At 43.9% G+C, this 20,360-nt stretch overlaps 1 protein-coding gene across 1 annotated transcript; it reads right to left on the bottom strand.

The window, feature by feature from the left end:
- Positions 1-14,539: 14,539 nt before the first annotated feature.
- MIS18A (MIS18 kinetochore protein A) lies at positions 14,540-18,488 on the bottom strand. The gene is made up of 5 exons (XM_050906651.1): positions 18,248-18,488; positions 18,089-18,155; positions 17,515-17,637; positions 16,144-16,237; positions 14,540-15,449 (listed from the first exon to the last, which is right to left on the bottom strand). The coding sequence occupies exons 1-5, from the start codon at positions 18,486-18,488 to the stop codon at positions 15,369-15,371; spliced, it is 606 nt and encodes a 201-aa protein (XP_050762608.1). The 3' UTR covers positions 14,540-15,368.
- Between the last annotated feature and the right edge of the window lie 1,872 nt (positions 18,489-20,360).

The following is a 20,360-nucleotide window of genomic DNA, read 5'->3' as shown; positions in this document are numbered from 1 at the left end:
TAACCTAAATACAGTAAAGCAGAGAGACGTAAATGAATGCACTGCACTATTCAATGCTGTTGAAAGTCAGGTAAGTTTTATTCAAGTTTCAGACAGGATATTTGAAAATTTTGGCACTTTGCAGATTGTCCTTCCTCTGCAGTGTGCTTGTGACTAGGCACACACACGCAGGCAGCCAAGCACACCAACAAATATAGATAAGATTTCTCTTCTCCCCATTTAGTACCTCCACACGTTGCAACTTTTTCAAGTCCCATCCTCAGCATAACAGTCTGAAAGGCACAGAACAGCTTAAAAGCAACGTCTCAGCCATGCCAACTGGCATGAGCAGAAGACAGCGCACAAGTGATGGGGACAATGAACAGGGCTGAGTTTTCCCTTATCTTTTTACATAGGCTCCACCAAGCCCTCTTGAAAGAAACAAGCCAAACCAGTAGCATAGTAGTGCTTCTTCTAAACCAGGTTTGCATGCAATTCTTGAACCCTCCTGCAAACACTAACACAAGCTACGCATGGTGTTGGATGGAATCTCCCTCACAAAGCTCTTTTCTTTCTGTCCTTTTCCTTTTTTTAAAAGTCGTGAAGGAAGAGAGCTGGCAGTGACACCCAATCTGCCCTCAGTTCCTTCTGTGTGTCCCTTCCACCCTTCCAAAAGAATTCTCAAGAGAAAACGGAGTGCAGATAGGTACTACTCCCATCCTGTGCTTTGTGACTGAGGGATGACTTGGAACTTGTTCATTTAGAAATAGGAGATGGATGAAGAAATGAGGGAATGAAAGACAAGCTCTTCTCCGCCCCCACAAGAAAATGCCCTCTTCGGTCTCTGAAAATCACTTTTACACTATAGCATCCTGAGGCTTGAAAGCACAACAGGTTTTGCTTACATTACTCTGTTCAACAGAAATATTCTTGCTGACTTTAATGGAGCCAGGCTCTTAGCTGGCTGGTGTGAACCAGCATAGTTCCTATATGGGCAGACTGATTCCCCTAAAACTGCAGCTCCCAAGGGCTGGGGTGCATTACAGAGGCAGCAGGTGAGAGGCACACTTATTAAAGGCCATATTGTTAATGCAAATGAAGGCAGATGGCATCTCCACTGCAGGAAACACAAACCTCTGAAGAGCTTCTGAACATCTTGCGAGTTTTAATGACCCATTCAATGCTTTAGTGATTTTGCCCTTCAGTCACAATTCAATAGCTTTAAACATGCAGGAAGCCTGCTGTCTACAAGGGAGAGTATTTATTAGGTCTTTACTAAATAATAATTTAAGGTAGCTTGCTTTCTTTTTTCTGTAGTGAGTATGATTTTTGCAAGACAGAAATCCAGGAGGAAGATAATGGACTTCACCAGAATCCGTACAGGATTTGAAGCACCTATGTGAATCCTGTGTGAAAGTACTTTTTTCAGGCAGTAACTCTATCCAAGTGTGTATTTTGATCAGTATCAATGTCATTATCTGTGGTAAGGTAGCCTCAGGATGTCTCAGCCAGTCTCAGGGTTTCATTCTCCTGAGCTTTGGTGGCAGCCAGCTGGAGAGCTGTAGCAAATGAAAGGGAGGTAACAGAGAGGAAGGATGGCGAGAAGTATGGATGATTGCATAGGAAAGCGTAGGCATAATCTTGTGAAAAGACTTTCTAAACAATACAGTGGTTTAAAACCAACAAACAAACCCAGCAGCCACCCCATCCCTACAGTGGGTTTTTGTTATTTGTACACTGAATGCCCATACAAACTCCCTTGAGGAAGGGAGCATGAGAAGAAACACACACAAAGCTGTGGTATAACTTCCTTAACCAGTACAGGGCACGGCAGGCTCTGTTATCCGTCTCCAGAGATCAGATGCTTCTCAGAAAATTACACCAACTTCAATTCTCCTCCCTCCAGATACAACAGCCAGCTGTGGGGTCCAGGCTCCCAAACTATGTGAAGCCATTTACTGACAGGCTTACCATGGTATTGTCTGTTTTCAAAGATAACATTCACTTCTTCCAAGCAGAGCAGGAAAAAAAAACAACAAAAAAAACCAAACCAAAACAATCTTCAAGGAGAAGGATGTGATCATCCCCAAAAAAACCCTGTCATATGTCACCAGGGCAGACAGATAATTCTCTTAAGGGTAAACCAGGCAGCAATTTAAGAGTTACTAGGGCTCCTACTGCAAATATTCTGAAGTATACTTGAGAAACAAAGGAGGAAGCAGAAACTAGAAGATGCCTTTTGGATTAGCAGTGAATAAAATCTCGCCAGCAGGCAAAGCATCATGAACAACTGAGGCAGTGCTAGCTCCATGCCAGTTCATGGTGAGATGCTGAAGCTGAGGCACTGGTCCCATGGGAGCCAGCTGGCACTGGGTAGCTTACTGACTCCAGCAGATTCAGTATCTCCTGCCCTGTGTGGTGGCAGCTACTTGCATAGCTGGATGACCAAGATGTAAAAAAATTCTGGGAAACAGTATGCTTTTTCTGGCATTTAAGCTATTTGGGGTTTTTTTTCTGAGCTATCTGGATTAGATAACAACCCCATTTCAGTCTTGTTAATGCTGCTCTCTGCTGCGTTGGACAACTCTGCTCTGTGTCCTGTAGGAGTGCTATCTTTCTGTGTTTCCTGATCAAATTTACAAATACTATGTTGTTTAATAAACTTCTAAAATAGTATTTCCTCCTGCCAATGTGGAAATGGATCTGCCTCATCTGAATGACAGACCCACGTAGTCTTGAATTATTTGGGGCCCCGTGGGCCCATTCCTTGCTGACTCAAAGGCTTTTCCTCTCAGCCTGATGTAACCTTCTGTTAGAAGTTGTGTTTTACCCCTGTAGGTGACAGATTTGACAACAGCAAGCGCCAAGGGGTTTCTTTAGCTTGGGCCAGTACCTCTCTGCGAGGGCCGAGTAATCCAAAGGACGTCACTGTTACGTGCTGCAAACCTTGCAGCCACTCTGCGACTCTGCCAGACCTCTGACCTCCAGCAGATGCCTACAGGTGCCACGAAGCACCAGGACAGCTCTGCACACCTTGGCAGACTGTATCCTGCAGAAAGGCAGCTCCTGCAAACACCATGACCACAGATGGTCCTGGCAGGAGACTGGGTTTCTTTGCATCAGAGACATGGTTGAGGAAAGACTCACTGGAAACGCCCACCCTCCACCGCCACATCCAAGGTGTTTCCCAGGTGGTGTGCATGAGGTTTGGACTAGTGCACCATCAAAGCAGATAATCCACGTCTGGGTAAAAGGCAGCAAAGGACCACTGTGATGCTGGTGAAGCTAGAGAAGAGTTGGGTCCCCATTAAGCAGTGCGAGGCAGAAGCACATCCAGCATCCCAAGCATGGTGTGGACTTACACCAGGGACAGAGGCAGTCCCCAGACAGGAATGATGCTGGTGACAAGGGCCTGAGGAGGCCACAGCTCTTGGTAGCCAGGATGTCTGTGCTCACGCGGTCACTGAGGGCCCACAAAACACCTGGACAGCAGAGGGGAGACCTGGTCCATCCCTAACACCCCAGCTGTGGGAAGAGGGAGGCACAATAGGAGGCAAGCTCCGTAACAGCTCCCTGCCTTTACCCTGACAGAACAGGATTATGTTTTGACATCTGGCCAGGCTTGTGACTGGCCAACGGTTGTGATTGTTTACCCCTGAATTTAATCTTTTTTTTTTTTTTTAAATTCTCTTAAATGCCAAGGAGTCATGTTTGGCCAGAAGCTGGACTATATTTAAAAAATCTGTTGAAGCTGACTTGTTATGCAGAGTGATGTTCGTACTGTATTATCTGACTTCTGTGCTGACGTGGTGTCCAGTGATGAGGCACCACGCCCATGGTTTCTCCTGTGCATGTCCTAGGATCAGATAAGCTTGACCATTTCAAAAGGACTGTACATAACCTGGCCCAATGGCACTTCAGTGAACATTACTGATCTGACCATGTAAACATGAGGCAGTTAAATATCCTAGTTTTCAATGGAAATCAATAACAGTAGGTAAAAAATCTGTGCAAGAAAAAATCTGACAAGTTTTTAGAAAGGAACACAGGATACGAGCACACACAATGTGCAAGTTTTTATACCTCAGCCACTACTGCAGTAGCCAGGGCAGAGGAGAGAACAAAAATGATAGTTTGGGGAAAATCTATTTCTACAAAATGATGAATTCCAGATTGAATTTTACAGTTTCAGTGATGATTTCCCATGCACGTTACTGCATTAGGTTGCATCATCCATCTTGGTTTACGGAAGAGATGATTGCTTGTGCCTAATATTAAGTCAGTAAGCTCCATCAGCAATTCAGTCATCCTGGTCTGATCTGAATCCAGAGTTTCACAGCTGGAGACTATGGACTCAGCAAAGACTCTGGTGGCAGCAGAGAAGGCTCAGTGAGGTGGGGGAGGACTGTGGGCCATCTGAAGCACACTCACTACTCCAAGCAGCTCCAAGTGCCTGTTATTTTTGCACGTGACTTCGGCTCTCCACCACCCTGGCTTTTCCCAACTCCTACATGCTCAGAAGACCCTTTGCAAAGTCTGTGGTGAGCAAAACACAAGCATGAGGGGTGCAGAGTGGTCAGAGGGGTGAGCTGTGAGCTGCAATGCCGCGTGGCAGGTGGGAACTCTGCTTCTGCAGCTGGAGCCACTCAAACAAGTGAGTGGTGGTCTTGGTCCTTCGCAGCTGGGACTGACATCCCAGGGAGGAGGTGCCTGCACAGAGATCAGTGTCATGGCACTATGTGTGCTGGATCCCAGCTCGTTACAATCTCTGGCTAGGGCTCAGAGTCAAACCTTGGGCTGGTGAATGTCCCTACGTGGAGCGATGTGACAGGGGCAGGACAGCCAGGGCTGCAACTGTATGACACTGCCTATTCTTCTGTTTTGAGTTCTGCAGCAACACATAAGTGAGCATGTGGGCAGAAAAGGCAGCCAGACTGGCGAAGAGCACAACAGCAGCTCCCGGGTGGAGCAGGGACCGAACAAATGAACTCACCACCGCCACTGCAGGAGTCTGGCACCACTGACATTTGGAGGGAGAGAAGAGCCTCCATGGACTTTTCTAGTAGCTACAGGTCCTGCTTGCAATTCCCCGGCAGGGGACTTCTGCAACCACACAAGCCTCTCTGTGTTGAGGGCTCCTCTAGCTAAAGCTCAGGTATTGTGGGCCAGGTGACACGGGGTGCAAGGTGGTGACAGGAGCATGTGCCATTGAGGGATGGAAGCTCCTAGGAGGTGGCTCTGCCCTTGCTTGCCTTGTGGTAGTAGGTGCCGCCCAGCCTCTGGCACATGGGATCTCATGGAGACATGGCAGCATTGTGTCCGTGGGGTACGGGCATGGGGTGAGCAGAGCGTGGGCAGTGGGTGGAACGGCTGCTCAGACCGTGAGGGCTGACAGTCTCGTGCCACACCTGCGTCCACGTGCTTTCCTTCTGGCTGACCCACTAATGCTAATGCAGGAGCTTCGAAGTGGTCAGTGAGGACTCTCCATTGCCAAATAACCACCTAGTTTTTTTCAGCTCAGGACAGCTAATAAAGACAATCAGCAGTTTAAATCTGACCGGCCAATTTTGCCAAGGAAAAGTGCCCTGAAGGGAATCTGGTCGCACCATCTTTTGGTGGGTTATTCAGTATGGCTTATTTCTGCTGAATAAAGCCTTTGGGACTAACTAGCACTGCAGTCAAAAACCCATCCAAATAAGAAAAGTGGTTTGCAAGTTGTGTTCCTGAGCCCTGGCTCCAGCTACCCAGCTTTCACCATGCCTAAGGGGCTGCGTTAGTACTGCAGCAAGGGGGCTAACGAGACACCAGGCTAGATGAAATAAGCAGCCTGAAATTTAACAGCAGCATTATGAATGGGGACTTTCACAGCTAAGCCAACCCAGCCCTCTGTATTTATTGGGGTTGGGGAGGAGATGCTTTAAGAAAAGACTTCTGATAGCAACCAGGAAGAGCTTGTGTGTTTGCAAACTGCTTCCAAGCCTTGTTAATTCCTGCTCAAATATGAAGCTTTGTAAGCTTAACTCTTTTTCATCAGCTGCTTTCAGAAAAGCCCTGCTGGCCTGATATAACACAGAGCTTTGCTTATGCAAGGCTTAAAGAACAGCCATTAAAAAACAGCAGTAGTTTCAGAGAACCATTGGTTTTCAGGAGTTCACCTTAAATCCAGCATTCTTCTCTGGATGCGTACTACTCACAGCTCAAAAGAGGGTGCAGAAATTGGTGATTTGAAAAAAAAAAATGCAGAAAATAATTGACGTGTGAATGATGAAGAGCCTATTGTTACTCATACAGGAATCACTGCAGGAAGTCACTCTGTCCCAGGATATTTTTAAATACATATTCAGTGGGTAGATGTTTTGGTTCTTTTAGGGACTGTTTGAGATTTGCCAGCAGTGTTAATTAGCTAGTGGTGAACGGTGTGCAGTTTGTCATTCAAAATTTAGGCTGTGGGCTCCTTTTCTAGAGTATCACAGTGCCACTGAAAACTAGATTATGGTCTATTTATTAAAAAATCCTTAAATAGGCAAGTTTTCATGTTTTCGACCTTACCTTACTTTGCTTTGTAAAGATAAGCTAAATGGTTTTAGTTCCTGTCAAATCATGGAAATTTGCTCCTCAATGTGGATTAAATGAATGCTTGCTACATTTTACCTCTTCTATAACATCTCATATATCAGAAACAAAAGACAGATGTGAGCCCTAATCTACTCTCAAGATTAGAAAAATCTGTCTTGTTCAGGTTTTTTTTTTCATAGAAAGCATCACAGTAATAATAGCACATCCTCCCCAAGGAACCCCCAGGGAGGTAACAGATGAGAGTCCTACGGACTCCTTTGTGGCTCAGACTTAACAGTTTTGAGTCTAAACAGTATTTATTCAACAAACCCACGCCTCTTACCGCCAAGTAACAAAGCAGGGCAGCTGGCATTCTCCAGCTAGGCTGCAAATTCATCTTGAAGAGCAAATAGGTGAAGAAAGAAAGGCAAAAACCCCACAGCACTACGTATTGAAAAACCAAAGTCCTGAGCGAGCAGAATGAGCCGGAGAGGAAAATCCTAATTGTCACTGCTAAGCAGCACTGAAATCTCTTATGGAGATGTGCCCTCTCCCGGCCTCACCAGGAAAGCGTGGAGGGACCACAGGTGCCGGGGTCACAGGCACGGCGGGGAGGTTTGGGGGCCTGTGTTACTCTGCTGTAATAATAGCAAGCAAATAAATGAAATGCATATCAGCCTGGCAGTTACATATTAACAAGTCGTTTGGGTCAAGATTTAAATAAATAGAGGGGCTGCCCAAAGTTCAGCTCCCAGGCGGCCATTTAAGCACTGGTTTTTCACAAGTGCCGGAGCACCTGAGCCTAAAGCGGGCTTCAGCTCCTTAGATTGCATTTGGACGGTTGCCAGCAGCTTGAAAGTCACACCTCCTGTTTGGATGCTTGAAGATGGCTATCTGAACCCAGCTTTTATCCCCGTTTTGTTGTTGTTGTTGTTGCTGCTCTTGTTTGTTCGTGGGTTTAAATTGGGGCCCGGGAGGGAAAGCTTTACCAGAATGGGCCCCAGGGAAGACTGCCCACACACAAGCCCTGCCAGATGGAGCAAGCCCTGGCTGCAGGCCCCGTGCCTCTTGGGGCCTGCTCTGAACCATGCCACCCACACAGCCACAGCCCAGGGCCCCCACAGAAATCCACAGCCAGCTGGGAACAGCGCCTATCTTACAGATTTCCAGCCATGCAGCATCCTTTATTTGAGCACATCGGTGCATAGGAGTTGCCTTACTGATTCTGCTAAAAATCATACACTTCCAATATGATTTTAGCCTAGCTTGCAGTCCAAAGCACTGACCCCTCCTGTGCTGCTAGACTTGAGGGTCCCTGCATTAACAGATCTCTCTTCCTCTGCGATGAACTGACAGACAACACTTAAATTTCCACTCCCTGGATAAGCTAAACAGTTCAAATGGTTAAAATCTTTAATGAAATAAAGCATATTTTGCTCTCCTTAAGACATTCTTGTGCCCTCTTCAGTATCACCAACCCCCTCAAACTACAGACATCAAGCAGGAACGTGGTCTTCCAGGAGCAGCCTCCCTGTCCTAGCCTCCACTAGAGTTAGTGCCCACTATTTAATTCTTCCATCTGAAACACGGTGAGAAACACATCTGTGCCTGATCCTCCATAGAAAATTTTTCTTGGAGAAGAAAACTGCATGGAAAATAATTTTCAGATGTTTAAAGTGAAGTGGCTCTACTAATCGAGTGGATTCATGTGATGTTGTAGTTACATAATGTCATTTTGATAGTCTAGCATAGCTAAAAAGAAGTCAGAAAAGCCAAATGCATTTCTGGTTTTTAATTCCTTATTATTTGAACCTTCTATTTGCCATGCTGAGAGATTTGGGAAGAGTTTTCTCTCAGTTTACAAAAGATTTAGAACAAATCTTCTCCGTCGCCCTAGTATAAGCACTAGCCCTTAGGGGTTAGGGGGGAAATGTAGCTTTCACACCAGCAGAGAGTGAAAACAAGGGGATCTTTCCTGATTTATGTCCCCAGCGCTTTTGCCCTAGCAGTAAACACAAAGCCTTGTACTATAAAATTACATACGTTTGGTCTCCTGGGTGACTTGGCTGAGCTTGGAGTTCTTGTTAACTTAAAAGAAAACACGCTCGTGTTTCTGTGCTCATTTTCAAGCTGACAACAACACTCCACTCCTCTGGCCATGTGGTAGGAAGCCACGGGAGACACAGGGAAAGAATTGCCGGGATGGTGTCACGCTGCTTGGCATTGCGGAAATGAGCCTTACTTCTGTCGTCGCCCCATAGCACAGTCAATACAGCGTGGCCATTGCTGCTAGCAGGCCACAGCCCTTGTAGTCTCATGGCAATAAAAGGCTTAAAGAAACATGGTTGGGGCTTGTCTGGTCTTGAACTTCTTTAGCTTGATTGTAGCTGTATCAGCCTATTGCCAAGTCAGTTGACTAGAGTCTAATTTGTTTTAGCTGTAATGGCAGAACTGTCAAGCAGTTCAATGTTTAATTTGTTTTCAGCTTTAGATTAGTTTTGTGTAACTCCAAGTATTACCCCAAAGCATCATACCATATATGTTCATGGATTTTGCTAGCCTGTTAACATTATATTACTGAATTTGTAGACCAATCAGAAAGATGTGTTAGCAGTCAGCTGCTTGGAAATGTGCATGAATAGCATCAAGCTGTCCCAAGAAACCCCCCACTACCAACATCAGTACATCACTTGGTGAAGAACTTGGACACTGAAATACCTGCACCATCCCATCTGAGGGAAGAAAACCCTCCACAGCAGACCACAGGTGAATATCACAACAGAGAAGATGGGCAGATGGTAGAAAGTCTACATAACAGTTTTAATTGTATTATTAATGGGAATTAGCAGTAATCAGAAAATTTGAACAGTAAGTGCTGATGTCATTAATCAACTAGATTAATAATAGCTGCTTACTACTATTTTGCCTAGATTGCTAAAGCAATTAATTACACTAACAATACATTGCAATTCTTTGCTCCATATAAGAGAAGCCAAGTTGTTCATTCCAACTGTAACATCATCAGTTCCTGTAGATCATATGGATATTGAGTAAAAGAAATCTACTAGTACTTAGCTCCTTTTGCTATTTTCTTCCTGTTCTTTTTTTCCACTGAGAATTCTCATTGACTTTCTCTTTTCAATTATGGAATATATTTTCTGCAATCCTTTCCTGCCCTGAAGACTTGTGAGAAGGGTTTTCAGAGGATCTGCTGCCTTATTCATATAGGGGACTTGACATGCACCTGCACTACAATGCCTGCTCTGGTGTTCCAGCCCTCCCATATAAACACATTTTGTGAGAAGAAAAGTTATTTTATTCCAGAAACAATCTGCTGTGTCAGTTTACTTTCCAGTAGCTGTATCTGTCAGTGTGCCTGTGTACACAATGCCTGAATCTGATGTTCAGATCCCTCTGGAACTAAACCGATTCAGGTGCTTTGCTCCTTTTGGAATCACACATCTATTTTCTTCATGCTTACTCCCACAGTATCATGCTTTCCTGTCAGGATGTTACGTGCCAGTTTTCTCTTCACCTTCTGTTCCTTCTGCTCTGGCACATTTTCTCTAGTTCAGGCTCTTCAGCTTTTCTCAATCCTACCAGCTGAAAAGGAAATGAAAGAGGCATTGATGGGAGGTGGTTTTCCAGCTAGTGGATTCTCAAAGTCTAAGTGTGGATAAACTAGAGGGCACTAGTGGACACCACAGGTTCCTGCCAAATTGTTCATTTCACTTTACACATCTACCTCAGGTCTCTAAATGAGGCAGCCACCTTTGGTCAGGGCAGAAGCCTCTTTCCTTGTGTGTAGAGGACACAGGGACCCTAACCTCCTGATCTAGAAACCTCAGTCAAGGGGTGTTCTTTCTCATGAGCATTCTTAGTACAGCCATGAAAGTGTCTCCACCTTCATCTCAGTCCCCCCCACCCCCAATTCCCTTCTCCCTCCAAGTGGAATCTGTCCCACCTTGAGCAGCAGTTTTGTTTTGCACTTTCACTTCTTTCCTTTCCTTGTGTCTTTTCAGCCATCTTGCTTGGTCTCTTTCCAGGAAGCCTCAGCTGTATCCATGGTGCTTTAAGCTTAACAGCAGCAATTACAATTTTCAGTCCACTGCTAGTGCTATCTACTGGACCTCTGCTCTACTGCAACTTGCCATGCAGTGCACACTTAACTGTTCCCTACACTTTTTCCAAGCCTTTTTTAGAGCAGAAATCACATTCAGACAAGAACATTAATTTTTGCTCCTTTCCTACTCATTATCTCTACTGTTTTTATTACCAAAACAAAAGTTGAACAACAGCCAGGAGAGTTTTGAAACCCTCATCTTTTAGACCTCTCCAGAAACCAAGAGCTATAATTATCTTATGGATTAGCCAGGAGCTGCCACTCTCAAAGAACACTGCCTGTTTGGGACACGTTCCCAGGAAGGTATTTCCAGCCTCTACTGCAGGGCTAAGTTTGGAAAACTAACTAAAGCAATCTCTACCTAACTTATGAATCTCAGCCTAACCTGAAATTTCAGTGCAACAAAAAAATTTTAAAAAATATCAATCTGTGGCTCTGTCACCTTGGAAACTTTGAAATCCTAACCTCAGCAGCTCGATCAGTGTCATCTGTCAAAGATAGAGACACCTGGAAAGGTCACCAAATGCCAGACTCAGCATGGAGCTTGCTAACTGTCCTTGTTGGACACTCCACTTTGCCATGCAAAAAGGAGATATTGTCCTCACATTGGTTCCCTCAGGTTTCCTAGGCCTTTATGGACAAGTATGTCTATGCTGCTAAATGCTTTACAGCCCATTCATCAGTACTTCTACATGGTTAACACGACTGTCATGCAACAGCTTTCCCCCAGCTTGAGAAGATTAAGGACCACAGTAGGCTAGATTTTGCCCACACCAAACATGAAGCATAGCAGGTATTTATCCTCCCAGCACATGCCATTCACAGGGCTATTGTCAAAGCTGGCTTGCTGCTATTTTACAAGGTAGTTACCACCAGTGGAAGCTTTGACCAATATCCTTTGAAGTCATACAAGCATTTCTGCTGAAGATCAGTTTGGGGAAAAAAAGCTGCTAGGGACAGTTTTCAAGTACAGATACATATGCTAGTATAGACAAAATTTGTAAGAAAGGAGACAAATCATTGCTTTTTCAACTAGAAAGAAACACCCTTTTTTCCTGTAACAGTAGCCAGGATGTCAGCAGGTGCTGGGTGGGAAGGTTCCTGTCAGCATTACCTGGGGCTAAAAGACACAGGGAAGGGGGTGTGTGTGTGTGTAAGTTCAATAGTTAAAGAATATAACCAGTATTTCAGACACATTGACACTCTAGCAAACATTACTCTACAGTCACAAGAGGAATGCCAGGACTAAAATACAGCTCACCTGTCTATTCCCTATCCCCCCTTCAAAAACAGCTTATAAAAGCTCCAGTCTCATCTAAGCTAATTCCCAGTTTTCATCTTTCCTAAGCATGTACAGATCTTTTAGCATACTTGTAACAGCTTTTGTGTGTTTGCCACTTTTCTTCAAGTGATGATTCCATAATGTGTTCATTAATAGGCTACAGAGAATGCGTGCAACATTATTATCCTTAAACACATTCTTTGTGCGGAATGTATTGCATTGCCTTCCCCATCCTCATTCCTTTCCTGCTAGTGGATTCTGTACATGTGAAGTTTTGCTTGTTATTCTTACCAGTGTTTTGGGGTCATTTTAAAGTTACAGGAAAGTGTTTTAAAGTTTGAATCAGGGATGATATTGAAACCTCAATTTTAATCCTCTGAAGACATGTATTTTATGTTATACCACTTCGTCTCTACAGGGCATAATTAGAGTGAGCTACAAAGTACTGTTGTACTTTAACTAAACCCCTGCCATTATTAACCGCATACAAAGTTAAAGAACTCACCAAAAGAAGTGGTATTTTTCCCCCTCCCAGCACATAATGCACAAAGTGCCTAGGAGAAGTATAAGGAAGTGTACCATAGAGCATGCAGATTCCCCCAAAGGAGAATTAAACTCCCAGTTTATCCCGCATTCAAGGGTAGAAATCAGGTATAGAAGGAACTGTCACCCAGTAATAGGTACTGCTTATTAAGCAAGGAGCAATACCTTTTACATATGACTGTATACTGTACATCCGGCCAGCACACTAAAACTTTGCTACTATATTTGGTTAGGGAACAACTGCAGCTTTCCTTAATGTTTAAAAATTGTTCAAGTGTACTACAATACACATTTATACATTTGAACAGAAAAAAAATCTCTATTATATTACCTTTAGCCCAGTTAACTACTCAAGATACTAGCTCCTAATCGAACTTCACAGTAAAAAAAATTATTTCAGCTTCTTGGAACAATACACATATCCAAATACACACATTTCCCCATGCAGATATAAATATCTCTACATCCATATGAAATTCATTCTAAATTTAGACTGTTCATTGCACACCTTAGCAAAGCAGCAGCTGGCAACCCTCAAGAGTGTGGAAACACTATTTTAAGAGAGTCTGTTGTGTTAATGTACTCAAGCTCCCACCTACAATATGCTAAGAGACATTGTTCTAAATATACACTGATGCCAAATGCAGGTATTCAATAAAGAAAAGAAATAGAAGACCACAACACTAAACCAAGGTGAAAAATGGTTACTTAACACGCACTTTTAGAATGTGTTACCTGTGTATGTTTCATTGCAGGAACACATACTCTAACCCAGATTCTTTGTAGTCATTTCTGCCTGTGAGTTCAGGGACGTACTGGTGGGATTATGGTTTTTGGGTTCCTTCTCCAGCAGGTTGTTTTTCCCATAGTAGCTAGAAAAGAGGGATAGTTATGGAATTCACATGCTTACCTTAAGATAAGCAACCATTTCTTATTTTGAATACTTGCTTACATACATACACTTTACTTTCATTACACATAGTAGCAATATATAGGAGACAGGTGCTAGGAATCTACCTAAACAAGTCTCAGAAGGAACTCAGCTGGTGAATCTATGTATGGATGTCACTCTGAACCAGTTACCTGCCCTTCATGTTTAATGGAGGAACGTGTTTAAAGCTACAGGTACTGCCTGAGGCCAGCAAACCTGGTTCTTTGCATCAAGGGTAGATGTAAAATGGTTATTTCATAATATAATTGAACAAATACAAGAACCCACTTAGAAAGTACCTCCAGGTTGATAAACATTAGGTTATTCAATCTCCCACCTCTAACATGCCAATAATTTGGCTAGGGAAGCACCAAAAAACCATGCAAGTTCATCTTTGCACCTTTGTGTTTTGCTGCTACTTTGCTGGAATATAGGTGTAAAAGATTATTCTGTCTTGTGTCAATCTTTGGTTAAGAAATTGAACACGTTCATCTCAAAAAAAATCTACAGAGATCTTTATGGGCTTGTGTCCCTGCTCCCATAGTTGTCCTTAATACAAGAAAAAATTCACATTTTAAAAAATACATATATATCTGGAAAAAGCATTTTCTGAAGAGGTAGGCCTATCAAGCCATCAACTGTTAACATTCCCAACACAAAATACTCTGTATATAATAAAAAACATCAACCAACCTTCAATTGAAGGATAGAGCTCATTGTTCTCTTCAGACATCCAGGATGAAGTCCTTTCACTCACCAGCATTCAAAAGTTTGTTAGAGAAGAAACTGCCTCAAAAATTACACTGGAGTAATTTGATTGGAAAGATTAGTACTTATAACAATTCCCTTGGCAGATATGCAAGTAGCAAAATGTTTTAGTTACCAAAACATGAAAGAATGAGACCCATCACTACAGGGTAAACTTGAGTACTACTTCAAAACAGTAAGTAGAGAAAAGGTGGGGGAGAAGCCTTTGTAAGAGAAACAGTACCTACCAATGGGAGAGAACAGTGGGAAATTCATTCTAGGTTTTTGGAGAAAACTTAAAAACTTGCAGTAGTAAAATTGAGTAGTGTTGGGTAACAAAAAAAACCTTTTCAAAGTTATTCTTCCTTTAGACTACAACTGTTTGCTTTTGTTTTATTGAAAAAAACAATTACTTGGAACACTCACACTATATAAAGAAACCCTGACAATTAGTTAAATACACAGAAGATCAAAGACAAATAACTGAAATATCTGCATTAAAACAACAAATACTGACAAGCGTTCTTAATTAGCATTTTGAATTCATTGCTCAAATATACACCAAGCTTTGCTTAAAGGTGTGCTGCTACCAGCCTTGTTTGTTTTCCTCCCCTTGAAGCTGTAAGACGTGTGACCTTCAATACTGCATAGAAAGCCATTTTATCTAATGCTTTTAAAACCTTCTTTTACATCACATTTTAGCCTTGAGCTTGCAAAAAAAAAAAACAAACCACCCCATACAGTTATTGTGCCATTCCCCTCTGAGCACACATCAAGCAAAGGCTGTGGAGACAAGAAAAATGACATGTTGTTCCTTCAGACATCACAGGGATTTTTTTTTTTTTATTAGTTTAGGAAGGAGATGCACACCCAGTTCAGTAGATATTGAATAGCAGGGAAGTCAGGAGATAAATGCTTTGCTTTCAGAAATAAAATTTAAATAATATTTACATATAAACCAAAAGTCTACAGAAACTTGATTAAAAAATTCTATTTCTTTCTGGGGTATCCTTTTAACAGAAAGGAGAGGAACTCCTAGTCTATGGTGAAGACTCATATTCAGCATTGTTCTTCTGCAGCACAAGCCACCAATGTCTTTCAGTTCTTTACACAGCTTTTGCAACATTCCCACAGATTCCAGAGGATTACGAGGACACGTTCCACATACATCATTCTCCTGCAGTTAAACTTCCTGCATGTAATTTCTTTCAGACTTTATTGTGAAGAGAAGCCATACTCGATTCAACAGCAGTCAGTCTTGTCTCCAGGGCCTTTAATACAGTGTCTGCCTGTAAACAGGGAAAGATACTTGGTTAAACAGAACTTGACAATACGAAGAGCAAGTGTAGATGTCAGTAAGTGCTCAAATTTGATCTTGCATCACCATTCCTATTTGATTCTATTTCTGCTGCTTTCATAGTTTGAAAGTTCACTCAACTCTAACACTAACTCTCCACACTTTCTCAAATCTGTAATTGTCTCCAACCTTGGAGTCAGATCCACACATTCAGCTTTTGCTAGACAACCATCAGCTTTCAGAGCTGACTTTGTTACACTATTTGCTCCCAACTCTCCCTACCTGCAAATCAGAAGTTTTCAGTAGAGCAAAATCTCAGCTTTATTTATTGTGTAATATTTCAATACAAAGTTACAGCAAGACAATTAAGTCAGTTTCCGTGAAAGACAGAAGACACATGACTAAAATAAAGTGAAAATCTGGAGAAGTGAATCAGAACTAATTAGAAACGAAATTTCTAATTACTGACAGACACAGATAGGAATCTAAAGCTGTGCTTGATAAACAGAAAATGCTAATTATCATTAAACTTGAAGGAAGAGTTACTGAAAATCTTGCATAACACAAGATATTAATAGCACGAAGTATTACAGCATGTGTTAAAACCCACAGAATTGAACTGGATGAAATAGGATATTAAGATTTCATAGAGGCGATTTAAAGAATGATACAAGGTTAAATCTTACCCTTTGTAGCACCTCTTCCAGGACAGCTCGACTTTCAAGAGTTAAAGGTTCCTCATCAGTAAGAGCTTGCTTTTCTGAGGATCCTAGAATGTAACTGATACACTACAGTTTAGATCATGCACTTTTCACTCTGAAGGCAAAAAAACAAATGTAGGACTCATCCATTGCTCTCAATGATTACGAGATTATTATTAATACACTAGCAAAGTGGACACGATTCCAACGACAACAAGAGATATCTATATTTGGTAATCTTGTAAACAAACTATATGGTGGAATGAAAAGAGTTTTAAGCGCAGAACTACAAGACACCACCACTTTATGAAAGTTAGAACTCCAAGAGACAGTCAGGAATTCTGGTGCTACAGGATATGGTGAAAAATTACGCAGACCTTGAGAACAGTGTAGCACTAGCTGGGAGAACCAGCCATCACCATTACTGCGCAAGAAAATGCCATTTTGTCGCCACGTTAGTGTTTCAGAGAATTTTACTGCCATGGAAAAAGCAAAGTATCATAGCTGTGGAAAGAGAAGAAAAAACTGTCCAGAGCAGGAAGGTGAACATCCACACAGATACAGCAAAATAAACTGGAACTTAACAAAAAGTGGTAACATTAAAACTAGCCCAGACAGAAATAAAGGTAACCTATCACTGTTTACTAGAACAATGCTTGGATAAAAGCACTCTGGTGTGGAGACTTAATTCAGGATATAGTTATTGAAGAATATCTTAAGACCACTTTTAAGTGCTATAAACCAATTAAAACTGATACAATAGCACACCTTCATTTTCTAAACAGTTTTTGACTGTAAGACAGTTAAGTGAGAGCCTCAAGCACATACTCAGTTTTAAGATTTGCTTTTGCCTACCTTAGCAAGGAAAAGGCAGACTTGACCAGTACAGGTCAGACCTCACCCTAAGTTCTGCTTAAGCCCCTCTCCCCATGTTCTCTGCTGATATTTACCTCTAGGAGCTTACAGCCAGGCCTATTTGGTACTACCTATGACTGCAGGCTCATTTTACATTGTCTAAAGCAGAGCACATACGTAGTCTCTTCTGATCAAATGAGAAGGAACCCTCCTGTGTTGTGTACCTAGTGTTATTTTCCTGGGTGGTATGCAACTTCTCATACAAGAGGCAGCCCTGGTATTTTCTTTTTTCTAGGATTTGTCTAACATTACACAGATGATGTTTCTCACACTGCCGCACTATGATGCTAACAGCAGTAACACAGAAAACCACTCTGGAACAAGGCTGCAGAAACAGCTACCTCTAGACATGCCACAAATATTAACAGGAGCATCCTTCAATAAGATGCCTGGTGGGTGAAGCTTAGCTGGCAGGCTTACCAGTAAAAATTCTGCCTTTACCTTTCAACTGAGTCAACACTGAAACAGAACAAATCCCTCTTGTAGTCGAGATGCTTTGGGGTGCATCTATAGATGTTGCCAAGTGTCATTGAGCAGCCAGAGCAGAATAATGTTTCAATCATGCTGTAAGTAAGATATGTAACATTTACTCAGGAGAACAGAAAAGAAACATCTCCCCCTATCCCTATTCTTAAAAAGAAAAAAATCATCTATTATGATTTTGTTAGAGCATTCACTCCTGCTTTACACAGTGTAATTAGAAGCACTCATCTTTCAGCATGCATTCCCAGCGGCCGGCTGACCTCAGCAAGACTCATACATAAGCATTTTGTACAGACCACCCGAAAGAAGTGTTCCAGGCCCATGCTCCCCGGTCCCGCTCGGGGGAACACGGGCACTCCCGCCCGCCGGCCCCGCAGGGCAGGCCGGCAGCACCTGACGGGCCGTCTCTCAGGCTTTTCCTCGGCGCCTTCCCCGGGGCCTCTCGGCTCCCTCAGGAGAGGAAGGGAAGGGCCCGGGTAAGACCGCCCCCCACCCCTCGGGGCAGCAGCAGGGCTCCGGGGCCGGGCCTCACCATCCGCACTCGCCGGGCCGCCTGGAGAGCTTCCGCTCCTCGTCCACCGAGACGCTGGCGGCCGCACCTGCGCAGAGGAGGGGGGGGAGGAAGGGAAGGAGGTGACCAACGGCCGCCGCGCGGGGCTGGGCAGGGCTGGGCGGGGCGGGCAGGACTCACTGCGCAGCAGGATGCAGCCCGCCTCCTCGTCGTTGGTCACCCAGCTCAGCGTGTCGCCCACCGGCCGCTTGCAGCCGGCGCAGAGGAACACCATGGGCAGCAGGTCTGCGTTCTCCGCGGCCGCCCGCCGCTGCTGCTGCTGCTCTGCCAGCGGCGCCCGCCCGCCGCCCACCTCCAGCAGCGACAGGGAGGAGTCCAGCTCCGCCACAAGGCCCGGCGGCGGATAGAGAGCGCCCGCCATCGCCTTCAAACCGCCCGCGCCGGAAGCGGCAGTGACGCCCGCCCGGTTCAAGAGCCGCGCCACGCCACACCCCCCCCCCCTCCGGGGCGGGAAATACCGCCCGCCCCGCCCGCCCCGGCGGGCGGGGACGCCCCGCGCGTGGCCCCGCCCCCGCGTGGCCCGCCCCCGCGCTCAGTGAGGTCCCGCCTCCCAGCCGTTAACGGCTGTGGTGGTGGGCGTGGTGCGGCAGGTGCTGTCTTGTCGCCGTCCCCCGTGGAGGTTGCTCTTGTGGGCCTCAGCAAGGCGTACAGGAACGCGTCGGGGGAGGCTCGAATGCTGTGGCGGTGGGGAGGCACGGAGAAGACGATACGCGTTTTGAAAGCTGCCTTTAACTGACCTGGCGCTTTTTGTGCTGTATTTGCGTACCTTGCTCCCGGTTCTAAATGGCGCCTTGCCGGACCCTGGCCTCCCCAGCTGCAACGTACCCTGGGGGCTTTAGGGGCACAGTCAAGAGCGGGTTGAGGGTCTGTTTCACATTTAGTACAAGCAATTTCAGTTCTGTGAACCTCAGTGAAGCATGTATGTGTGTGTTTGCTTAGGCATGAGACTGCTGTGGGCCAAACACCTTCCACTGGTCTGCCTTGTTCTTGGTTGGGAGCCTGCCTTTCCATCCGTTGCCTTCGGGGTGGAGGGAATGAAGAAGTAGCAAAGCAAAATATATGGTTATTCCAATGCATCCTTTATTTATGAAGCATTTTGTCAGGTTTTACCTACTTCTTTATGTCAAGAGAAATTCAGAAATTTCTTTCAACTCAGCTGTTTTCAGTAGCTCCAGAGCACGCTGTGTTGCTGCAAGTTTCTGAGAGGGAAGGGTTGGTGACTCAGCTGGCACTTGTCCACCCCATTCTTAGGTTACTTGACATCCATCTCAGTTTAAAATATGCTGAGGAATAACGTAATTGCCCACCAGGAAGTGAGGATTACATTTTAAGGGCTGCTGTTACATATCTGTCAGACATTAATATTCATTGCTGCTCAATGTTTTTTAGTACCAAGGCAGTCCTTGAGCTGCGGGACCCCAGAGTGATTTACATAGGCATCAGTTATGCAATCTCTTTCTGAGGGCGCTGAAGTACAATGAAAAAAAGTATTTGGTTGGAGTTCTGAGCTGGTTTAAAATGCAACACTGAAATGGCTAACAGAACAAACTCCTCTGAGTATTTTTGGTCGTATGAATACTATTGGGATTATATAGATCCAATTCCAGTAGATGGAAGCAAGTTGAAGGTTAATAAATGTAAGTATTGTAGAGTAGTAGGTGCTAATCTAGTACAGAAAAAATGTTGCATAGCTTGTCTCACTGACTTACTTTTTGTTTTCCTTGCAATAGAGACCATGCCGGGTTATATGTGCGTGGTTTGTATGGATGGGTGTCTGCCTTCCAAACTGACTATGCTCTAATAGTAGTTATTACTAATACTGAAACTCTTTGCTTTATCTTACAGTATTTGAAACTATAAGACTGCTGATACTAACTCTTATTTAGAAGGACAGATTGTCTTTTTAGCCATTTGCGAAGTGGAAACCTAATGACTTGCAAATCTGTAGTTTGGGATGTTAGTTACCTGTATGCTACTATGAGAAAAGTTGACTGAATGAACACAATTTTTCCTAAGACTATCAGGTTTTTGTCTTGTGACGTAAGGCTTACATTACAACTGATAAACATCCAAAACCTTTGTAAAAGAAGTGTATGTTTCCGCTAGCCGGGAACAACAAGCTGAAAACAGATTCTGTTACCTTTTCTCTTTTGATTTAGTGCTACTGAACTGTAAGATACAGTAATAATATACATTATTGTCAAAATACTTTATTGCCGTGGAAGCTGATTCT

This window comes from Gymnogyps californianus, chromosome 1 (genome assembly GCF_018139145.2).
Source record: "Gymnogyps californianus isolate 813 chromosome 1, ASM1813914v2, whole genome shotgun sequence".
Lineage (NCBI taxonomy): Eukaryota > Metazoa > Chordata > Aves > Accipitriformes > Cathartidae > Gymnogyps > Gymnogyps californianus.
This window is presented reverse-complemented; position numbering and strand designations above follow the sequence as displayed.